A 24,068-nucleotide genomic window follows, 5' to 3' on the forward strand; every position below is an offset into this window, starting at 1 on the left:
ATCATGTCCAGAGCACTCGCACAAAGCGTTTATTGATGCAGGCATATTGAACTTATCAAACGTTGTGTCATCTGTGAGCTTTTATTGTTGTTGAAAAATAGCCACTACAGTAATGATTTTCTAGTCGGTTGGTAAAATACTAGGTTTTTCATACACAACCAGAAGGATCAAAACGTAATTGATAAGTAGCAAAGTTGAGGTCACTTCAGTTTGAAGTTCTTAGAGCGCTCTGCCCAAAAAATTATAGATGCCAAGAGCGCTGAAAAGACGAGCGCCCCACTGTTTTTAGTGAAAACAGCCGATCTACAAGCACACAACGCCTCGTGGTGCGAGGCATGTGTGCTTGTAGATCTGCTGTTTTCACTAGTTTAGTACATTTTATAGATGATAAATACAAAACGAACGGTTTTGGACATACAAGGTTTCCTCCCGACATCGACGATATGCTATAAATATAAGGTGCTGGGAGTGAAAATTATAATGTAGGGGTGTCTCGGATTAAAAAAATATTGATGGGGTGCCCTGAGACAAAAATGTTTGGGAACCCCTGTTCTAAATAAGCCTTGAGTGACGTTTTCCAACCTCTTTGCGTTCTTTCCCCGCAGGAACCGCATGACCCCCAAGCCCGGCCCGTACACCGACCACCCCTCCTCCTACATCGAGGAGCAGGAGGGCGGCGTGGCCAAAAACGCCCAGGCGGACAACCCCGCCTCGTCCGCGAGCGGCCGCGGCGGCGGCGAGCGCAACCGGAACTCCATCAACCAGGAGCGCCAGCAGCAGCAGGCCAACGCCGCCGCACGCCTGCCCAGCCCGGAGGGCAGCAGCGCCAGCACGGGCCTGATGAGGGGCAGCCCCTCCACCTCCTCCGCCACCACCACCACCCTCATATCCGAGTCGGAGGGCCCGGCGACGGGAAGCGGCGCCGCGGTGCTCCCCGTGTGCCTCCACCTGACCCAGGTTATTATCAGTTCAGGACTTGGAAAAAAACGTATTCATGCTTTTATTTCATCCCGTTTAGATTTTTGTAACTCCCTTTTTACTACACTGACTTCTTCCTCCATACATCCAGACATTTTACATGACGATTAATTGTCACTCAAATAATTGCGATTAACGATTTAATTGTGTTTTTGTCGTTGATAATTACATTTCTGTTTGGCTTTTAGGCTTTGAAGTTGCACATGGCAGATATGACACATGACCTAAATATACAAAGACATTATGGACATATTTGACAACTTTCTACTTAAAAAATAACATTGATAGTGGAAATAGCCGATCTACAAGCTCACAAGTGTTGTGAGCTTGTAGATCTGCTATTTCCACTATTTAAAAAATATATGTATGAAACATTTTCAACATTCACGATTATGACGATTATGAAAAATAATTGCGATTAGACGATTATGTAACAATTGTGACAGCCCTAATTGTACAGCACTTTGTAACGGTTGTTTTGAAAAGCGCTTTATGAATAAACTTACCTTACCTACCTTACCTTTACCCAGGAGGACCTGGAGACCACCAAGCTGGACCCCAAGGAGGTGGACAAGAACCTGAAGGAGAGCTCGGACGAGAACCTGATGGAGCACTCGCAGAAGCAGTTCTGCTCGCCGGACCCGCTGAGCCCCGGCAGCTCCAGCCTGCTGTACCCGCTCATCAAGATGGCCAGCGAGGTCTCGGGCGCCGCCTCGGATCCCAACGCCGCCGCGGCCGCCGTGCCGCCGATGCCCGCCGCCATCTTCCCGCTGCCCAAGCAGCAGAACCTGCCCAAGCGGCCGTCCAGCCTGCCCCTCCGCACCAAGCCGGCCAAGAAGGAGTCCTCGTCCTCTTCGCTCAGGTTCAAGTTCGGACGCTCGGGGAAGTCCAACCTGCGGCAGGTGGAGGGGCCGAAAAGCAACGTGGGGGCGGCGGCGGCGACGGGCGCCGCCAACGCGGCCGCGGAAGCACACCGGGGGGTCTCCTCCGGCACCAACAACCTGCCTCTGCTGCGAGAGACGCGTGAGGCCAACGGCGCCGCCAACGGCCAAGCTAACGGCGGCCTCCTGTCGTCCGTGCCGTCTGCGGGCGGTTTCGGAGGGCCCAGCACGACGACCGCCGTCCAGAACGGCTCGGCGATGGCCCCGAGGGCCGACGACGGCCGGCTGAGCCTGGGCGTCATCACGGCCAGCCCCGACGAACACGAACCCCTGCTGAGCCGAGACCGGGAGCAGCCCGACCCCAGGGACAACGCCGCCGTCGCGGGGGTCGCCGCCCTACACGCGGCCCGGCCCTCCAACTCCAACAACAACAACAGCAACACGGGCCACGGCCAGGGCGACGGCGAGAGTGAGGGGGAGAGCGACGGGGGAGAGGACGAGGGGCACGGCGTCGGCGAGGGGGGCAGCCGGGACGCCACCACCGGGGCCCCGGGGGAGAGCACCGCCAGCTCTGGGCTGGGGTCGGAGCGCCGCGGTGGGGCGGTTGTTGTTCCCCAGGCGGCCAGCCAGCCTGGAGTCACCATGAGAGGGGAGGCACTGCTCAGGCAACCCAAGGCCCGCAGGCCGGAGAGACCCAACTCCCTGGACCTGTCCTTCACTACTAGAGACCTGGCCTCTCTAGGTGAGCTCACATCCTGAAACACAAAAGGTTGTCACTTGTTGGAAGGTAACGCACTGATTCATGACGGTCGTATGAAATATGATTAGTTAGGGTTGTTTCATGTCGACTTAGGGCTGTCACAAGTATTACATAATCGTCTAATCGCAATTATTTGACATAATCGCAATTATTTTGTCATTAAAGCAGAAATAAGCAGTTTTCTGCTGACATAAGCAGGAATCATGCAATTGCTTATTTTCAAAATCTTTTTTTTTTTTTTTTTATTCAGGCGGCTAACAATGCTTCCTAAAGAAATGTTGTGTGTGTGACACTTCCTGGGGCTACAATCTGCCTCCAAAACTATTATTTTTATCTGTGAGAAGTTCTGTCATTGGTCGATTAAACTGGGGGCCCATCCAAAATAACAGACCAATCAGGACCGCCTCTTGTTCTTGTTCAGATTGGTTGACCTGTCTGTCAATCCTTTTAGCCCCGGTCGGCTGGTTTATGCACCAAAGGGCTGCTAATGACAGAGCTTCTTACAGATAAAATAATAGTTTTGGAGGTAGACTGCGGCTCCTAGAAGCACCACAGAGACTAGATTTTTTTAGGGAGCATTGTTAGCCGCCTGAATATAATAATAATAAAAAAAAATAATAATAATGCTTATTTCTGCTTTAATCGTCATAACATTTTCAAAAGATTTCAAAAATAGTAGAAATAGCACATCTACAAGCTTGTAGATCAGCTATTTCCACTATCAATGTTCTTTTTCAAGTATAAAGTTGCCAAATGTGTCAGTAATTTCTTGTTTGTGTATATTTAGGTTATGTGTCATATCTGCCATGTGCAACTTCAAAGCCTACAAGCCAAACAGGAATGCAATTATCAACAACAGAAACACAATTAAATCGTTAATCGCAATTATTTGAGTGACAATCATCATGCAAAATGTCATAATCGTGACAGCCCTATGTCTACTATTGTATCTACTCTGCCACTGTGTATACATTCTGTTTATTACTATAAAGACAGCACACACACACACACACACACACACACACAGTCACTTGTACGTTTGTGAGGCATAGATGAAACACTGTATATCTTATGATAATGTTTAAGTCGTTAATATAATGTAGTATGTCCAGTAGTCTGAAAACACACTTAACTACACTGTGTGTAAGGCTGCACAATTACGGTAGTTCAAAGTAATCAAAAATCGTGATTGTTAGGGGTGCTCCAATCAGTATTTGGGGGGCGATACAATCACATTCAGTTATTTTGATTGAAAATGTGTCAATTTACTGTCTATCGGTGGAGCATCCCTAGGGATTTTAGTCATTGTGGAACTTGGCAATTAATTAAAACGTATTATTTGGTGAGCTGTTGCACCTTGCTATCATCTCCATACAAGATTAATAACCAGAACATTGTACATCCCATCCCCCCCCATCCAGCAAGCCCACAAATGACAGATGCACAATAAATTCTCAGATCCATTTCATACTATTTGGCCACAGATATGAACAACAAAGGCATTCAAAATCATGATTTTCAACCAGACATTATTGTATTAAAGGACAACTTTGTTTTTGAGATTGTAATTAGAGAAAAGAAAAGATGATGTTTAAATGCTTTCATTCACTCCTTTCTATCATTTTAGCCATTTCAATTACTTTGATTTCAGTGGTTGGCGGCATGCATGCAAGTGGCTAAATGTGTCTTTTTAGACACAATAATTCCCCATTCCCAAGATGCACCACAATCTTTCATGGGCAGATGTGACTTATGGGGTCTTATTAGTGTTACTGTAAAGAAATCGTCTGCTTATTGTGTCTAAAAAGACACATTTAGCCACTTGTATGCATGCAAGTGGCAACCACTGAAATCAAGATCATTAAAATTGCTAAAACGGTAGAAAGGAGTAAATGAAAACATTTTAACACTCATCTTTTCCTTTCTCCAATTACAATCTAAAACGTGAACCCTTGTTGTAAAAAAAACAAAGTTGTCCTTTAAATGATGGTGATCAATAATTTGATTTACGATATTCAGCAAAAATAACCATGATTATCATTCTAGTCAAAACCACACAGATCTTAACCCATTCAGAACGGATACAAATTATTGTGTATCATTATATTATGCTTTAACTATTGAAAAATAGCAGATATACAAGCAAATTTGAATTTTGACCCGATTCTATAAGTGTCTTTTGAATCCTTCCAAGGTTTTTTTAAAAACCTGTTTCTATGTCAGCAATCTGGCCAGCCATCGTCAAAGAAAAGGTCCTTTTCACTTCAACTGGAGCTCAGTTAGTCTGTGCTTGAGAGACTATTATGTCAGTGGTACTCAAACCTTTTCATATGAAGGACCCCTGTAAAAAAAATGTCATATCTCAAAATATTATAGTTCCAAGTACCACCCAGAAGCCAAATTTGAGTAACAAACGTTCGCTCTAAAAATACATATATTCAAAGATTTGCACACATTTTCACGACTTTTTCAAAAATAGCAGATCTACAAGCTCGCAGCGCGGCACTCGGTGCCGCGCTGTGAGCTTGTATATCTGCTATTTTTCACTGGTTAAAGCATTCAATAATTCTAGGCCTAAATGTTAACTGTGTGTGTGTGTGTGTGTGTGTGTGTGTGTCCAGGGGACGACTTGGCGCAGCACGACGGGTCGCAGGGGACGGGCGAGAAGATCAAGAAGCGCGTCAAGACGCCGTACTCCCTGAAGAGGTGGCGCCCCACCACCTGGGTCATCTCCTCGGACACCCGCGGGGGGCCCGAGGTCAACAACAACGGCTCCGGCGGCGGCGGCGGCTCTCAGGGCTCCAACGTGAGCCAGAGGCCCAAGTCCGCCTCGGCCATCTACCTCCGCGGAGGGAGCTCGGCCGGCGATCCCAGCGACACCCGCGTGTGAACTCAACTCGCAAACCCTTTCGACGACTCTTGGGGGCCTTTCCCACCGGCAAAGAACCGGTTCGGGTTCTTTCTCCCGCCTATGGGTTGGCAAATTTCTTGGAACCTTGGTTCGTTCTTGCAAACTGGCCGCGAACCAACTTTTACGGTTCGGAACCAACTGGGTTCTCGGTGGAAAAACTCACCTCTGGTTCATCCCATAGGCGGAAAGAAAGAACCCGAACCGGTTCTTTGCCGGTGGAAAAGGCCCCTTAGTGGTTCTTAAAACTTTTTCGTGTCAAGGACGGACCCCCAAATTGACACTTATTACCCTGCGGACCCCCATTTGAAAAGATATACCAGGGGGGACCCCCATTAGAGGAGATTTTTACGGCTCTAGCAGTGATTCTCGACCATTTTAATTTCAAGGACCCCCCCCCAGTTTGACCTGCATTTAGGCTACGGACCCCCGTTTAATGGCATTTCTATCTCTGGTACCCCAATTTATATTGTAAAATCAATGTTAATTTAATTCTGAGAGTGTTCAAATGGAACCAAATGGACACGCTCTGAGTTACATACCCATAAGGGTCCATTTGGTTCCATTTGTACACTCACACACTACACATTTGTACACTCTCTTGAGTTACATACCCAATAAGGGTCCGTTTGGTTCCCAACTATCACTTAGGGGGGACCCCCTTGGAACTCCCTCAAGGACCCCTGGGGGTCCCCGGACCCCACTTTGAGAACCAATGCTCTACGCAGCCGATGATAATGGTGGGGGGGCCGGGGGTCTAGTTTGTTTTTAAGCTGTTTTTTTTTTTCTGGGTTTTGAATCTCTTTCAGCAAGAGGAAGCTATCAAGAGTCTCGTAAGCAAGCGGCCCTATCGATCATGTACAGAAAAAACTGGTCTGTCTCACTGTATCGCCCTGCGCCTCTCCAGCAACGGCATTGCTTTAAAAACCCATTTAGAACGGGGTACACATTATTGTGTATCATTATTTTATGCTTCAACTATTGAAAAACAAGCTGTGAGCTTGTATATCTGCAATGTTTCACTGGTTAAAGCATTCAATAATTCTAGGCCTAAATGGGTTAAATGGAATCCAGCTATGCAGCATTTCTTGTCCTTCCGTTTTATCGTTTGTCTTGTCGATTCTATTTCATGTCGTGAACAGTTTTCTCTTCGGGCGCGTGGTGACGACGACGACGCACCAGCCGGATTTTTTTTATTTTTTCATTTCCTAGCTGCACTTTTTGTAACCCGTTCTGATCAGTGTTGACGAGTCCTGTCTAGTTGCGACCGCAACAAGAAGCAGTCTCTAAAACTCAACATGGCGACGAAAAACAATCAACGTTTGTAAGCATTTTTGTTTCAAAAAGCTGAAATGAAAATCCCCGCATTTTTTGCTACACCGTGTAATGGCCGAAACCAGGCTCTGTAATTGAATTGACGGTCTTAAAGACAGAACAAACAGAACAAGAACTTTTTTTTATTTCATTGATCTGTATGCAATACCAGATTTATGTCTTTTGCCTACATATCCTTTTCTTTGTATCATATTTCTTAATTGTGCAATAGGATATAGCTTTTTAGGTGCTTTTGATGTTTTTTTTTTATTGTATCCGTCGTTTTATTCCTTGATTATAATTTTTTTTATGTGTTTTAATCTCTGTTGCACTTATAAGTAGTCACAATCGTTTGTAAAGCAATCCACGATGCCCCCATCGCCCGCTCTGTCTCACGAGGGGGAAGATGACGGACGACAATCTCCATATCAATCTATTTTCCTTGGACGTTGGAGTGTGGGGGGGAAAAGAGACTTGATCGAACAATCAATCCCTAACACTTATTGACTATGGCTTGTTTTCTGCGGAAGTATTTCCCTGCTTGCACAATGACATCGGGAGCGACTCGGAGCTATAGCGACGAGTCCGTTCACACACTACAATCACCAAGACGGTCCGGAGAGATCTGTTACAAAAATGACCGACTCAATCAAACCGTACCACTATCTAGCTAATGACCTCACTGTGAACTGTTGGATTGTCGGTCGTAAACTACAAACTTATAGTTGGGGCAAATCCGATACTTCCTTGACCACGAGAGCGAAGGTCCGTTTCTCAATGGATTTGTCATCTAGGAGGGTTATTAAACAAATTTGGCCGGGGTGTATTTTTTAAAATGGCGGGGAAAATGTTTGACAGCTTGGGTAATTTTCAGTCTCATTCACTTACTATACACGCTAAATGACTCCCAAAAGATCTGCTTTAAGTGGGATGTGAGGGGTCAAACTAGGGGTTTTTAATTATTCTGAATCCATCGCAAGCATTTGTTTTGCATGAAAAACATTCCTTGGGCTAAAAACGGACCCCAAAAGACTGTGAAAATTGATGACTCATCACGAAACCATCGTTTTGTGGGGCCATTTCTTGCCCAAGGAATGTTTTTCGTACAAAACAAATGCTTGCAATGGATTCAGAATAATTAAAAACGCCTAGTTTGACCCCTAACATCCCACTTAAAGCAGATTTTTCTTTAGTAATTTGTTCCTTTATAGTGTAGTCATAGTAAGTGAATGAGACTGAACATTACCCTAGCTGTCAAACATTTTCCCCACCATTTTGAAAAATACACCCCGGCCAAAAAAGAATTATAACCCTCCTAGATGACAAATCCCTCTCGTGGTCACGGAAGTGCCATAAATGACCCAGCTATTAACCAAACCCAGGTTTTTATTTTCTCTCAGAACCCACTTAAAAATCAGACTTTTGTCTCGAAAAAGAAACGAAAAGAAGAGAAACCAATCTTGTCTATAGCACGCTGGATTTGATTTCTGCCTCTTGTCTTCTCTCATCCATCGACGTTTGGTTGAGTGTGCGCACAAGAGTGAGTGACTGCGTGTGTCTGTGTGTGTGTGTGTGAGAGAGAGAGTGTGAGAGTGTGTGTGTGCGTGCATGAGTGAGTTGCGAGCACGTGCTATGTAATTTTCTGGATTTGAAGTGATCCGGCGCTGTACACGCGTTACCGAAATTATGTCGTTTAGGTATTCTCTCAGCGCTGCTTCAGGGCATATGGAAAAAGAAATCTCATTTATGTTTTTGTAATCTGTAATTTGTATGAGAAAATATATGTACGTGTTATTGCATTGATATTTGCATCATTTTTATGACATGTTTTGCAGCGTTCAATGGACATGGCTTTGATTCCATTGCTATGCCTACCCGCTCTGTACAATTTCTGTAAACATTTTCAAGTCAATATGGAAGAAAAAAAAATCTCAATAAATGTATGAAAGAATTGTTGGTTGCATCTGTTATGAAGGCTCTTATTGCGTCAGAGGGGGCTCCACATTCAGTTTTGTACTGGAATAATAAAACCCATATACTTATTAGAGTATATACTGTATATATGCTTATTATAATATTTTATTGAGCTAAATATTTAAAATGTGAGTATTATTTTATGAAATTATATAATCACATTCAGAAAAATACTGATCACTTTATATTTATAAAGTATCCTACTTATCAAAATAAAGTTAAACTACAGTAAAGGCCCATTCCCACTGGGCCAGATAACAGATATCTGGAGATATTTCTCCAGATATTTTTCCATGCAAAGTGGATGGTAGATACAGATAAAAAAAAAGTCTACCACAGATATTTGCCACAGATACTTTTATCTGTGGCAAATATTTTTTTATCTGTATCTACCATCCACTTTGCATGGAAAAATATCTGGAGAAATATCTCCAGATATCTGTTATCTGGCCCAGTGGGAATGGGCCTTTAGAAATTAAAATGTAGATGATAGAAATTAAAACGTTGATGTAGACTTTTATTGGGAGGTCTTGTTCCAAAAACGTGTTTTAAAATAAGGTCCAATACAGGCAGGTCATTCCAGAGTTGTGGTGTGAAACATTGGTGCCACCTAGTGGTACATAAAACCAGCACAGGGAGGCATTTTAAAAGCTAAAAGTCTAATCGGGTTAATCATGAATGCAGAAACATGTTGTTTTCGAGAAAGAAACTGGTGAAATGATGTTGTAATGTTTGAGAGTGGTTAACTTTACCCACTTTAATGACCTCTTTCTCTTTGAACTGTCATTATTGATCAACGCAAAAGAAATGTTACGCAATGAGTGGTTGCCATTGTCACTTTAGATGGGATTTATGGCTCTATGAAGTGAGCTGGATCTCTGGGATCCGTTCCTTTCAAAGAGTCGTTCAAAAGACGTATAGGAGATTTTGATTCGAATTTCAAAACAATTCAACCCTATATATTTTTGCGACGCATTGTGAGCTTGTAGATCTGCTATTTTCAAATGATTTTTTTCTACATTTCTACATTTTATTCCATGGAAAACCTGTGAAACGGGACATTCTGCATAATGAATACTTTCTACTATACTAAGTTAACTTTATATTTTGATACCATACCAATACTTTTGTAGTTTTACTGAAGTAGCCTACATTTTAATTCCGAACTTCTACTTTTGGCAGTGTATTTCTACATTGCAGTATTGATACTTTTACTTACTTCAGTAAAGAATTTGAGTACTTTTCCCACCACTGTTCATTAGAAAGGAACGGATCCAGTCCCTACTGCGAACCGGATCCCATCGTTCATTTCAAAGAGCCGTTCAAAAGACTCGATTTGTTCACGAACGTCCCGTCTCTATCACTTTACACTTCAGCTGTTATTGGTCAACGGTCAACACGTGACTCCCCACAATCACAATGTAACTGTTTTACACTGTTTGTTTGTTACATTGTTACTCATCTGCAGAGGACCATCCCGCAGCAGGTATGACGTTTTGAAACTCTTTGAAAAGATCGTTTAAGAAGCTATGTTAAGTTTGGTGGCACTCAGGAGAAATCAATGAGGGGGGGAAAGGAAAAGGAAAAAGAAGTTAAAAGTAGCCTAAAGATTATTTTGAAGTCTAGATCCAACTCTAGATCCAAGTTTGTTTCTCTCTCTGAATGCTCATTGCTCCCAACTCAGCTTCGAGACCTACTTTTATTTGATATCACGTCTTGCGAGAAGAACAAAGGCGTTTTGCTATTCAATCAGAAACGAATGGAGAAATAGACTACCCTGTATCTAGACATGTTATTGTCAGCAGTTTGACCATTTCCCATTTATTTAGATTTTTATTTCATTTTTTGTACGTGTCGTGTAGCCTACTTTGCACATACGTACAACGGTGCAAAAGTATGTTTATCTCTCTTCAGTCTTCAGCACAGATAATCAGACAGTGGAGCGATTTGCACCGCAGCTCAACCAACTGTCATACTACTTAATGAACTCCACACTCTCTAACTCAAGTTGTAGGATTGTACACGCACAGTAAAAGCCCATAAGTCTGCGAGTGCAATGGTGCACAGTTTAGGATACATTCCCTTCTCAGGGTTACAAATTGAGAAATGAATGCTGAGGATATTAGGTAGGCTACTGTATGTATTTACCATCACATTAGTACTAGTATGTAGACTATTTGAGACTAATTATTGAATGGGTACCCCCCCCCCCCCCCCCCAGTTATAACAGGCTAATAATCAAAACCATAGTCTTATTGATGTGCCAATTAATATTAGCATATGAAAATGTTATAATCCATGGTGATTATATGCTGTGTAGACAATATGCATAATAAAAATGAGTCAAATTGGGCCAGAACATGGTCCAATTTGACTAAACTGTTTGTTGAATATAATGGAATATAAGGACTGCTTAGCTTTGGCCAATGCTTTGGTCTGTCTCAAAGCACTTCTGAATGGGTGTGTGTGTGTATATAAGTAGGCCTGTCACAAGTATTTTGTCATAATCGTCATAATCGTGAATGTTGAAAAATGTTCATACATTTCCAGAAATAGTGGAAATAGCAGATCTACAAGCAGTATTTTGTCATAATCGTCATAATCGTGAATGTTGAAAAATGTTCATACATTTCCAGAAATAGTGGAAATAGCAGATCTACAAGCTCACACGTTGTGAGCTTGTAGATCAGCTATTTCCACTATCAGTGTTATTTTTTAAGTAGAAAGTTGTCACATATGTCAGTAATTTATTTGTGTCACATCTGCCATGTGCAACTTCAAAGCCTAAAAGCCAAACAGAAATGTAATTATCAACGACAAAAACACAATTAAATTGTTAATTGCAATTATTTGAGTGACAATTAATCGTCTTGTAAAATGTCATATCGTGACAGCCCTATATAAATAAGACATAAGCCATTTACCATGAGAGGGAGTGGGTTGTTGGCTGATTTACCACTGTTTCAGGGTTGTGGCACGAGGCGAAGCCCTGAAACAGTGGTAAATCAGCCAACAACCCACAATCTCGAACGTTAAATTGCTTTTCTACCACTTTTACCATATAAATGAAAGAAAATACTGTTGTAACTCGCAAGGATCTTTAGTTACAACCATTAATTGTTTCAATGGGCGGGGTCCTTTGAGCCAACTTAAAGGGGAAGACCACCCATTTTCAATATTGAAATATGTCATTAATATACCTTAGAGGAGTTGTGTGGAAATAGAAAAAAAGTTCCCCCCCCTTCTGTGTTGCCTAGAACTGGAGGATTGATTTTGGGGTTTGTATTGTAAAGTACGATGTGTGATGTCATCAAGTTGTAATTTACAATACAAACCCCAAAATCCATCCTCCAGTTCTAGGCAACACAGAAGGGGGGGAACTTTTTTTATATTTCCACACAACTCCTTTAAGGTATATTAATGACACAGTTCAATATTGAAAATGGGTGGTCTTCCCCTTTAAGGCTGATTTACCACTGTTTTAAAGGGATATTTCACTTTCAAAAAGACTTTTGGTCATTTTATCGTCTAATCAGGCTTTTATGAACACCCTGAACAGTTTTTAATTTGCTTGATTCAATATTTAGATATTTGATGTAAATGTTATCAGGAGGCTTGATCCAGAGCCGCTCCACACCCATTGTAACTTCAAACTCCATTTTAACCATGATAGATTCATTAAAAACACCCATTATTTTTTCTGGTAACTCATACTACCCTCCTAATGCGTGAGCAGGCCGTGTTTTTTCGATAACCTTTTTCATTTATTTTTAATAATTCTTTGGGAAAATGAAAAATATTTAATACAAAAAATAATTATTAAAATTAAATGAAAAAGGTTATCGAAAAAACACGGCCTGCTCACGTATTAGGAGGGTAGTTTGAGTCACCAGAAAAAATAATGGTTGTTTTTAATGAATCTATCATGTTTAAAATGGAGTATTTGAACATGTGACCACAAAAAAGTGGTAGAAATTAAGTTTTTTCCCTGTTCTGTCCAGCCATGTATCTGTACCTCCTGGCGCTGGTGGTCTGTTACTACGTGTACCGCTGGGTCCGGGAGATGCCCCGGGTCCCCGACAAGGGCGGCAAGTACGTCTACATCACCGGCTGCGACTCCGGCTTCGGGAACCTCCTGGCCAGGCACCTGGACACGCTGGGCTTCAGGGTGATCGCCTCCTGCTTCTCGGAGCGCGGGGAGGAGGAGCTGAGGAAGGCGTGCTCCGAGAGGCTGACCACCACCCACCTCGACGTCCGGAGCAACGACAGCGTCGCCAAGGTGGCGGCGATGATCAAGGACCTCGTCGGGGAGAGAGGTGAAGTCAGGGGCGTCACAAGGGGGGACTGAGTTACTAGGGCCCAAGGTGGAGGGGCCTTCATTAGTTTATATTTTAGCAATTGAAAAATAGCAGATATACAAGCTCGTAGATCTGCTATTTTTGAAAAGTCGTGAAAATGTGCAAATCTTTGAATATATGTATTTTTTAAGTGAACATTTGTAAAGTTTTGCTCCTGGGGGGTCCCGGGAACTAAATATTTTGAGATGGGGGTCCGTGGCCAAATACATATCATTTTGGGGGTCCTTCACATGAAAAGGTTTGAGCACCACTGACATAGAAACACGACCTTTTTCCACGATTTTTCAAAAATAGCAGATCCCGGTTGGGAATGTTTAGCGACCATAGGTAGCGGTTTACTATCAGAACCGTCACAGCTTGTTCCCCTGACACATCACTGTGACATCACAGTGATGTCAGATACTCCATATATGGGCATAAACAGGTGACATCACTGTGATACTAATAATCTTTATTGTCCCCGAAGGGGAATTTGTCTTCACAAGTCTGTTCAACACAAAAAGCAACACAAAACCATATAACAAAACACCACAAGACAGATCATCAGGTCCCCACTATTCACAGAAAACCATCCTAGCGACGGGGGCGATTGCTTAGCAGTTTGTTTAGTGCAGCGATGGCTGAGGGGACAAAACTCCTGTTCTAAAACGGCTAGTTCCATTCCTTGATTCTGATTGGCTGGTTGCTGTGGTATATGAGACTATAACCCGCCTTGAATCAGTTTATATCAAACCCAGGTGGGTTATTTCTTTCCACAGTGTTCCACAGTGCACCAATTATCTGCACCTGTGTTGTTTCTGCGGTCTGGCCGGGAACTATACTTTCTTGTAGCTGGGGACTACTTTCTTGCAGAGCAGACCTTATTGTGTATTATTTATTAGTGAAATAGAACAGTTGGTACATGTCTATGATTTTTCATGTTGCCATATTGTAACCGTTTTAGAAAAGCAATAAGCCACGCAAGGCTTGTGGTTACCTGTATTTTACACCGGCTGAGAGGGTTGGAGACCTCGTGTCTCCCTACGCCCCTCAGCCGGAGTAAAATACCAGGTAACCACTCGCCTCTTGTGGCTTATTGCTTCATTAAACCGTACCTTGTGCCACTTCAAGGTTATGTATCTTCGCCTCGATGGCAAGAGGTCAAAGTAGCGATACAGAGGATGATCAGTGTCTTTTGTTATTGAGAGTGCTAGGCGTGTGATGGCCTTATCGTTCATATCAGCAAGTGGTGGGTGTGGGATGTCTCCTTTGGCTCCTTTTCCAGCAGTAAGAGGAATAACTACAGGCTACTTACCTCATAAGCATACGTCTATGTTTCTTTGAGCAAATACAAGTTCAGGCACTCTCAACCCCTGAACCGCCTCCAGTGCAGTTCCTTAAAGCTATAACGAGTAGGATTACTTGTTTGTGGTTTGTAAACACAATTAAAAGTTGTCCCCAGCTAATAGCGTGGCATGCACCAACCTGCTTAAAACTTAACATACAGCTGATCAAACTTAAAGGGGAAGACCACCCATTTTCAATATTGAACTATGTCATTAATATACCTTAGAGGAGTTGTGTGGAAATAAAAAAAAAAGTTCCGCCTCTTCTGTGTTGCCTAGAACTGGAGGATTGATTTTGGGGTTTTTTTTTTTACTTGATGACATCACACCGTTGTACTTTACTGTACAAACCCCCAAATCAATCCTCCAGTTCTAGGCAACACAGAAGAGGGGGAACTTTTTTGTTATTTCCACACAACTCCTCTGGGTGGTCTTCCCCTTTAAGTAAAATATGAGAGAAGGATCTGCACATCCACACACCGTCTCACTTCAAGTGGATCATAAGGGATTTACTTTTGTAAATCCCTTGACTCAATGTTGTGCACGACCCTGTTGAACACTTAGATGGTTGAGCATCGTTCATTTTCTATACAAATCCAAATGACGAGTCAGTGGGCCACATGTGTGTGTGACCTCCTAGTCCTAGGCCAGTGATATTCAACTGGAGGCCCGTGGGCCAAATTCGGCCCCAATGGAGTTTTCTTGTGGCCCTGTAACACATTCCAACTGGAACACATTCCGTATTCCCAAAATATATTCTGGATGGTTGGTTTTACAGGATGACATTTTTTTTTTTTTTAAAGATTTGTTTTTTGGGCTTTTTTGTGCCTTTATTTGATAGGATAGTAGGCTGACAGGAAATGGGGAGAGAGACGGGGAATGACATGTGGCAAAGGTCGTCCGGATCGGGAGTTGAACCGGCGACGCCAGCAGGCATCATAGCCTTATACAGTATGTGGTATGCGCCTTGACCACCAGGCCAGCGGGCGCCCGGATGACATTTTCTTAAATACTTTTCATAACTGTTAACCAAAACTTGTTGACATATAAGCATGTTGCCTGCTATTTTCCAGTTTTTAGTGCACAGGCCTTGACAGGAAGTATGCAATTCAATGTGTTCTGTGTGCGGGTCCCTGCCACGGAACTGTCTTTGTGAGAAGAGTAGTGAGGGGCAGGATGACATGGTTCTGGAGTGTTTCTATGTTTGTATGAATGAAAGGTCTTTATATTTGAGGACCTGGCTGATAAAGGCACAGGATCTTATGACGTGTTTCATGAACCAATAGTTGGGAGTTGGGAGTGCATCGTGACATATGAGTCATCGTGTGAGAGGCATCACGGTGTAAAAACTAATGGATGAGATGGAGAATTCTTTCTTTCATGTGTTGGACCAAAACCACTCAAAACTCAGAAGTACAGTAAAATGGAAGGAGGTGGCATGTAATGGAACAAAACAAATGGTGTGCTCCCTGTTGATGTGTCACCGAAAATGCAGCAATGCAAATTTTGTCAAACTACCCTACCCTGTCAAACAACCCTACCATGGGGGCACGGTGGCGCAGTGGTTAGCGCTTCGCCTCACAGCTAGAAGGTCCTGGGTTCGATTCCCGCCCGGGGACGCTGTGGGTGCTGGGGGCGTGTTTCTCCCTCCGCGTCATCAGCGCCCACACCTTAGGTGGGTTCGGCGATAGGGCCTTTCTGTGTGGAGTTTGCATGTTCTCCCCGTGTCTCCTAGGGTTGATACCCTCACAAAAACATGCAGTAATCCTGGTCTCAATAATGCCTCCCCCTGGCCAGCCGGGGCGCTTGATGGAGGGAAAGGAACTGGTTGGAATAACGTGTTCCTTCCACACGTTATGTCCATCCCAGGGAAATCCCCCCTATCAGGTGAAAAGAAACAACTTGGACTACTCATGCATTGAAGGAAGCATGAGGTCAGTCCGTTGTCTCCCCAGGCGCGGCAGAGGGAGAGCAGAGCCCAGGATTACGTAGGCAATTGGCACTGGGTGAAAATGGGTTGCAACATCGTGGGATAATAATTATAGGGAAAAAAAAACTACCCTACCCTGCCCAGTTGACCTGTCAACCATGATTGTTTTTGTCTGTTGGGCCCCGGCTTCAAGTAATTTTACAACCGTGGCCCCCTGCCTAATCTAGTTGAATACCCTTGTCCTAGGCCTATGGGCGGTGGTGAACAACGCCGGCGTGGCCCTTCCCTCCGCCCCCTGCGACTGGCTGACCATCGACGACTACAAGTCCATGCTGGACGTCAACCTGAACGGCGTGATCGCCGTGACACTCAGCGTGCTGCCGCTGATCAAGAAGGCGAGAGGCAGGGTGGTCAACGTGGCCAGCGTCTTCGGGAGGATCAGCGTGGTCGGCGGCCCGTACGCCATCTCCAAGTATGGCGTGGAGGCCTTCAACGACAGCCTCAGGTGAGCAGTGTTGTTTTTGACAGCAAATTTTTATTTAGTTTTAGTCATAGTCTTTTGAATAAAATGTCATTTAGTATTAGTCATAATTTAGTCACCTGAAAAGTTTTAGTTTTTGTCTAGTTTTAGTCGACTAAATATCATAAGATTTTAGGCGACTAAATCTACAGTTGATTTAGTCGACTAAAATGTATTTTGGCAGGCCTTGATGACATTGTAATGGCTGATTTTACACTTGGTTGCGTTGCTGAAAATAGCTGATCTACAAGCTCACAACGCGTCGCAGCGCGACGCGTTGTGAGCTTGTAGATCTGCTATTTTCAGCACGCAACATCTGAGAGCAACCAAACATAAAATGACTCTCTTCTCCACCAGTCCCTCCCTAACGTTTTAGTCTAGTTTTAATTTTGTTGACGAAATTGTCAATATATTTACTTATTTAGTCTTAGTTTTAGTCATCACAGCTTACTTTTTATTCAGTTTTTATTTAGTTTTCGTCATTGAAAAAAACGCAGTCGACAAACACTTTTCGTCATAGTTTTAGTCGACGAAATCAACACTGCAGGTGAGCCACAGTTTCCCCCTGGACATCTGTTTAGTGCAGGGGCACTTTTATACAGAACACCGTTTGTTTAAAGTCGCCAGGGGCGTCGCACCAAATTCTGGGCCCTGGGTGCAAGGATTCACTGCGGGCCCCCCTTCAATGGGAATGCATTATTGTGCATTATTTTGTGATTTACTCATTGAAAAATAGCAGATATGCAAGCTCACAGTGTGAAAATGTGTGCAGGTCTTTGAATATTTTTGACACGATTCTATAAATATCTTCTAAATCCTTCTAAGTTTTTTTTTTTTTTTAAAGCTAAGTTTCTATGTCAGTGGTTCTCAAACATTTTCATGTGAAGGACCCCCAAACTGATATGTATTTGGCCACGGACCCCCATCTCAAAATATTTAGTTCCAGGGACCCCCCAGAAGCAACATTTGAGTTACAAATCTAAGATTTGCATCTAAGATTTGCACACATGTTCATGACTTTTCAAAAATAGCAGATCTACAAGCTTGCAGCGCGGCACTCGGTGCCGCGCTGTGAGCTTGTATATCTGCTATTTTTCAATAGCTAAAGTATAAAATAATGAAGGCCCCTCCACCTGGGGCCCTAGTAACTCAGTCCCACTCCCCCCCCCCCCCCCCCCCCCTTGTGACACCCCTGAAAGTCACACAAACCAATGATTGTTGCCTCAGTTTCACCACCCTTTGTATTGGTAAAGGTCACCCGTTCCAAGTCAGATCAGAATCGTGCACTTCAGTGCACAGCCGACCCTGTATGTGAATTTTAGGGCTGCAACAGGTAATCAAACTAATCTATTTAATCGATTATAAAATAATAATACAAAATCTATGTTAATAAAAATAATTAACTTTTAACTTCCCTTTTTAATATAGATTTCTATTATGATTTTTTATGAAAGACATCACAGACAATACAAACAGTACATCAACAAGACAAACATACATCAGACTATCATGCATATATCAAACACGGGTAATTCACCTATCATATAAAAAGTACAATAGTAGAAAAGTTGGCAACCTATAAAAGTACAAACAGTTGGACACATTCTAAAAGCTGTTATAGATTAGACAACCAGATGCGCCGCAATAGGACCCCAGATGAACTCGAATGCAGCATGACTGTCCTGTTTATATAGCGAAGCCTCTGCAAATGAATTATTGATACAAATTCAGTAAGCCAACTGTTGAAACAAGGTATAGTAGAGGTTTTCCATTCAGTTAAAATAATTATTTTGGCTACTAGTGTACCAAGCATGAGTGTCTGTTGGACAGAGTACAGCGGAGAAAGAGAAGCTTCGGAGCAACCAAACACGACAGTTAGTGCATCAGGCTCAATGTGAATACGGTATACACAACTGTACCAAGCAGAAATGCTTTGCCAGAATGAAACAATCCTTGGGCACGACCAGAACGTGTGTCCCAGCATGCCCTTGGAAATGTTGCATTTGTCACAAATATCAGAAACATGTGGGTACATTTTATTCATTTTGACTTTGGAATAATGTAATCTGTGCATAACTTTAAACTAAATCTATGTTAATAAAAAGAATCTGGGGGGAAATGAAACTCCCCTTTTCCTCATATTTTATGGTTTCTACGTGACACTGTTGTACAATGAAGTATAAAATAAGTCTTAAGTGGTTAATCATACTAATTGATTTAGTGATAATAACAAATACCTTATTTTTGCATGATTCGTTGATATGTAACAAATAAAACAAATTAAAAACCTGCTTCTTGATCATTCTTCGATAGAATAATTGCTAAGGTTACAGCCCTAGTCCAGTTGATCAAATAGTCTTTAGTTTTGATTTGGCATATCGTCACTGTCGGGCAGAAACCTCGTACATCTCCAAGTTTCAAATTTGTATGTTTTTCCGTAAAGTAAAGCCCTGGTTCATCACACGAGACTATAGCACAAAACTAGTGAAAATTGCTGATCTACAAGCACACAACGCCTCGCACCGCGAGGCTTTGTGTGCTTGTAGATCGGCTATTTTCACTAGTTTAGATCATTTTTAAAATGATAAATACAAAACGAACACAAGGTTTCCACCCGACAAGGACAATATCTTATTTTTCTATCTATCTTTTTCTGTTCCATGTCAGGTTGAACATGGCAGCGTTCGGTGTCAAAGTCCTCTGCATTGAGCCAGGCTTCTTCAAGACCAACGTGACGGATCCGGCAATCCTGGGCAAAGATATCAAAAGGCTGTGGGACAAAATGCCCCAGGAGGTCAGAGACGCTTATGGGCCCGACTATTTGGATAAGGGTAAGTTTGTGTTACAGTTTTCACCAATTATTAAACCATTTACTGTAGACCGGGTACACATTATTGCGTATTATTGTTTTATGCTTTAACTATTGAAAAATAGCAGATTTACAAGCTCACAGCGCGGCACCGAGTGCCGCGCTGCGAGCTTGTAGATCTGCTATTTTTTTTAAATCGTTAACTTTTGAATTTTGACCTGATTTTGACCCGATTCTATAAGTGTCTTCTAAATCCTTCTAAAGTTTTTTGAAAAACACATGTTTTCTACATCAGTGGTTCTCAAACTCTTTCAGGTGAAGGACCCCTAGAATTATGTGTATTTGGCCACCGACTTGGCCACCGACCCCGTCTCAAAATATTTTGTATCAGGGACCCCCAGAAGCAAACATTTGAGTTACATGTGTTCACTTTAAAAATTAGATATTCAAAGATTTTTTTTCATGATCTTTCAAAAATAGCAGATCTACAAGCTCGCAGCGCGGCACTCGGTGCCGCGCTGTGAGCTTGTATATCTGCTATTTTTCAATAGTTAAAGCATTCAGTAATTCTAGGCCTAAATGGATCAAGATAAGTCCGATAACCATTTTTATCAAAACTACACAGACAAAACATCTTCCTCATTTGTACAACCAGCTAACTTTCTAAATCAGACTTTGCCCTCAGAGCGCACACACAAGCTGTCAAAAACACAGACTGCATGACTGACTGGTTGGGATTCATTCAAACAAACCGCTTAGAATAGTTTTTTACTTTTAAATTTAAAGAATTCACAGCAGACTATGCAGATAATTTACTCATGTGCATCATGAAAAGTTCAAAACAATATATATATATATATACTGTAGTAGTGTAAATATATCTTACTGTACATTAATAATAATAATATCTGAAATGTATATAGTGCTTTTCTGAGTACCCAAAGACGCTTTACATGGGGCAAAAAGAACAAATTAAACAACTTTATTAAAGATTAAAAAAAAAACACTAAGACTAGGGAATAAAACCATTTAAAAACAATTAAACATAAGGTAGATTAGCTGGGGAAAGCAATATGGAATAGGTGGGTTTTGAGGCTGGTTTTGAGGTTTTGGGGAGTGCATTCCAGAGGGTTGGGGCAGCAAAGGTCACGGAGGACTAGAGCATTCACCAAGTACTTGAATATTCGAATATCAAAGTCACTATTCGACGTTGTTCACCGAAGTCGAATATTCGCTTCTTTTTAAAAAAAAAAAATTCTCTTTAAAAAATATATAGTTCATAAAGCTTGGCTACTAGATAGGAAGTCATAAGAATGAGTTGTCAATGCCCCTGGTGGATGAATTTATTAATGCTCTATACCAGGGGTTCTCAAACCTTTTTAGGCCCTGACCCCCAAAATAAACATATTTGAACTGGGGACCCCCACCCTGACAAGCACTTGGAATTGTAGGTATTACATTTAATGTGATTCGGTTCCGCAGATAAATATGTTGCGAGGCGTTGTGAGCATGTAGATCTGCTATTTTCACAATGTTTGCCTCTTGCTTACTTAATATTTGACAGTTTGACCAGTCCTGTTGAATATTCGACTATTCGTATACTTTGAGGTCGAATACTTCGAATACTAAAAATCACTATTCGTGAATGCCCTACGGAGGACAGGTGTAATATGGTCTCTCGAGTGGGTACTGGTGAGCAGGAGGGCAGCAGAGTTCTGGACATATTGAAGTTTATTGAGGACTTTGGAGGTGGTGCCGTGGAGGATACTGTTGCAATAGTCGAGGCGGGATGTGATGAAAGCATGAATGAGTGTTTCAGCTGCAGAGAGTGTCAGAGAGGGGCAATGTTCTTGAGGTGGAACAAGGCAGTTTTGGTCATTACAGTTGTTGCCCCTGTTGAAGTACTTAGTAGCATGTTGTATGGACCCACTAGCACTTTGACATGGCAGCTTTGACACTGTTAGGATTCCTTGTTTCAAAGCACAATGACATGGCTATTTATGGACCCTGCAATTCTTAGTGGCGTGTAACAATGTCAAGGCTTAGTGGAGTTTGTGGTCTTTGGTTCATGATGACTGTGAGTTAATTACATTGTTATCCAATTCAGCATTATGCAATGAATGATTTAATTGACTACTTTTGTGTACAATGTTGCAGAAAGAGATTTTAATTTTGAAAAATGTGACGGGAAATGTGTGCGTGCGTGACAGGAAATGTGTGCGTGCATGCATGCGTTTTGGGCAATGACATAAGGTTATGGGTTTTTGTGCTACAACAACCAGTTTTTATGCTTAGGCAATAAAAAAAAACTTTGATGAATACTTCCCTCTGTTATGGTAAAGTGGTGCACTTGCGTTGGTCAACGTCAGTGTTCCAACTGGAAGAGAATGAGCTTTGAGAACAGCTGCACTGAAACATTATTAGCCCAGTGTTTTTGTGTCACTCTCTGTATTGCTGTTAGCACTTAGGGAGTTTATCCTCTCCCATCATTTGGAGAAGATAATCTAACCCAGTGGTTCTCAACCTTTGGGTCGGGATCCCCAAGGGGGTCCCCACATTATTTTAGGGGGTCCCCAGATGATTAACTTAATGTGCAACACTGTTTTCTCACTCAACAGTAAACACACCAACATAAAGTTTAAGTGTATAGCACATTTCTAAAGTGACAATTTAGGGACTTTTTAATACCTCTGAAATGACAAATTAAACATTGGCCTAATTATCAAATATTAGAGGCAGAAATTGTGAAAATAGACGATCTACATGCTCACAACGCCTCGTGTTGCGAGGCGTTGTGAGCATGTACTATTTTCACAATAAAACCGTGTTATACAAAATGTAATGCCTCAACTCTTAGTGCGCGTCAGTTCAAATATGATTATTTTGGGGGTCGCGGCCTGAAAAGGTTGAGAACCTCTGATCTAACACTCTCGTCCTTTTCCCCTGCCAGTGGAGGTGGTGATGAAAGAGAAAGTCACCCAGATATCCGACGGGGACCTGATGAAGGTGGTCAGCTGCATGGAGCACGCCGTGTCGGCGGTCCGCCCGCGCACCCGCTACTCTCCCGGCTTCGACGCCAAGCTGTTCTGGCTGCCGCTGTCCTACATGCCCAGCTGTGTCACAGACTACATAATGCTGAAACAGCAAGTTCCCCTGGCCCTGGAGTCTGCCCAATGAAGACCTAGTGTAGATCAGTGTTTCTCAAACCTTTTACATTTTAAGGTCTTCCCCGTAACTCTGACAGTATACAAATGGAACCAGTGTCCATTTGTAGTGTCCATTTGGTTCTGTGAAGAGTTAGAGACTTGTATGGTCAGTGTAGATCCCCATGAAGGAACCCACAGAGTCCATGGAATCCACTTTGGGAACCACTGGTGTAGTTGACTATTAACTACTTTAGACCACTGGTAATTTTTTACTGCCTCTGTTTTACGTTCTAAAGTCCTTGTAACGGATCGATTTTTAAAAAATATGTTTCCTTCTTTCTTTACCAAAGTCGTTGTCCAAATGCACAGTTTTATAGAGCACAATAATGCATTAAAACTCTGACGTTAAATAGTGTCACATTGTCTGTGATTTGATTCCATCAAGGCTATTGAGTTTCGGTGTTACACAGTGCTATTGTGCAACTAATTCCCTCTATATGAGCAAAACGAAAAGAGACGTTTTCAAGGTTAACTTATCTATGGGCCAATAGAAGTCTGTCGGATCTAAGTGTCTCAGCCTTGGGACGGTGATAAAGGTCAAGGATTATACTTACCTAATGCACAATAAAGAGCGAACCCACAATGCCATGCTACCAGTAGGGTAGTCACAACATTTTTGTTGACGATTAATTGTCATACAAATATGTGCAATTAATAATTGTAACAGGCTCAATTGTTGGACAGGCGACAGCCAAGGTATTGGGTCAAAAGTTGTCTTTATATCCAGGGTTCCCACGGTCATGAAATTCCTGGAAATATTATCCAGTACTGGAAAAGTTTTGGAATTGATCAAGGGTCCTGGAAGGTCCTGGAAAAAATAGCTATGCATTGTCTTTGGTTATTGATTTTGTTAATAACTCTGAAATGACAAATTAAACATTGGCCAAATTGTCAAATATTAGAGGCAGAAATTGTGAAAATAGCAGATCTACATGCTCACAACGCCTCGCAACTATTTTCACAATAAAACCGTGTTATAAAGAATTCCTCAACTCTTAGTGCTCGTCAGGGTGCCGGGGTCTCCAGTTCAAATATGATTATTTCGGGGGTCATAGCCTGAAAAGGTTGAGAACCACTGGCATACACTACCTGTCTTTGGGCATTG

At 42.4% G+C, this 24,068-nt stretch overlaps 2 protein-coding genes across 2 annotated transcripts in view; both read left to right on the forward strand.

Annotated features, from left to right (window-relative positions):
* LOC308280285 (bone morphogenetic protein receptor type-2-like) overlaps positions 1 to 8,795 on the forward strand; it is a gene marked incomplete at its 5' end in the record, with an annotated part of 29,969 nt that extends 21,174 nt beyond the window's left edge. The window contains 3 exons of the mRNA XM_080720545.1: positions 606 to 957; positions 1,509 to 2,601; positions 5,241 to 8,795. Of these exons, the coding sequence (XP_080576671.1) occupies positions 606 to 957; positions 1,509 to 2,601; positions 5,241 to 5,509 (1,714 nt within the window). The 3' untranslated portion in view covers positions 5,510 to 8,795. The remainder of the gene's footprint in view (positions 1 to 605; positions 958 to 1,508; positions 2,602 to 5,240) is intronic.
* A 1,371-nt stretch (positions 8,796 to 10,166) lies between these two features.
* Positions 10,167 to 23,318, forward strand: LOC308280491 (retinol dehydrogenase 7-like). The gene is made up of 5 exons (XM_080720775.1): positions 10,167 to 10,301; positions 12,817 to 13,131; positions 16,675 to 16,933; positions 19,616 to 19,779; positions 22,708 to 23,318. Exons 2-5 carry the CDS (start codon positions 12,819 to 12,821, stop codon positions 22,932 to 22,934), a joined length of 963 nt encoding a protein of 320 aa, XP_080576901.1. The 5' UTR covers positions 10,167 to 10,301; positions 12,817 to 12,818; the 3' UTR covers positions 22,935 to 23,318.
* Positions 23,319 to 24,068: the final 750 nt, after the last annotated feature.

Source organism: Nannobrachium achirus (genome assembly GCF_963921795.1).
Source record: "Nannobrachium achirus genome assembly, chromosome: 24".
NCBI lineage: Eukaryota > Metazoa > Chordata > Actinopteri > Myctophiformes > Myctophidae > Nannobrachium > Nannobrachium achirus.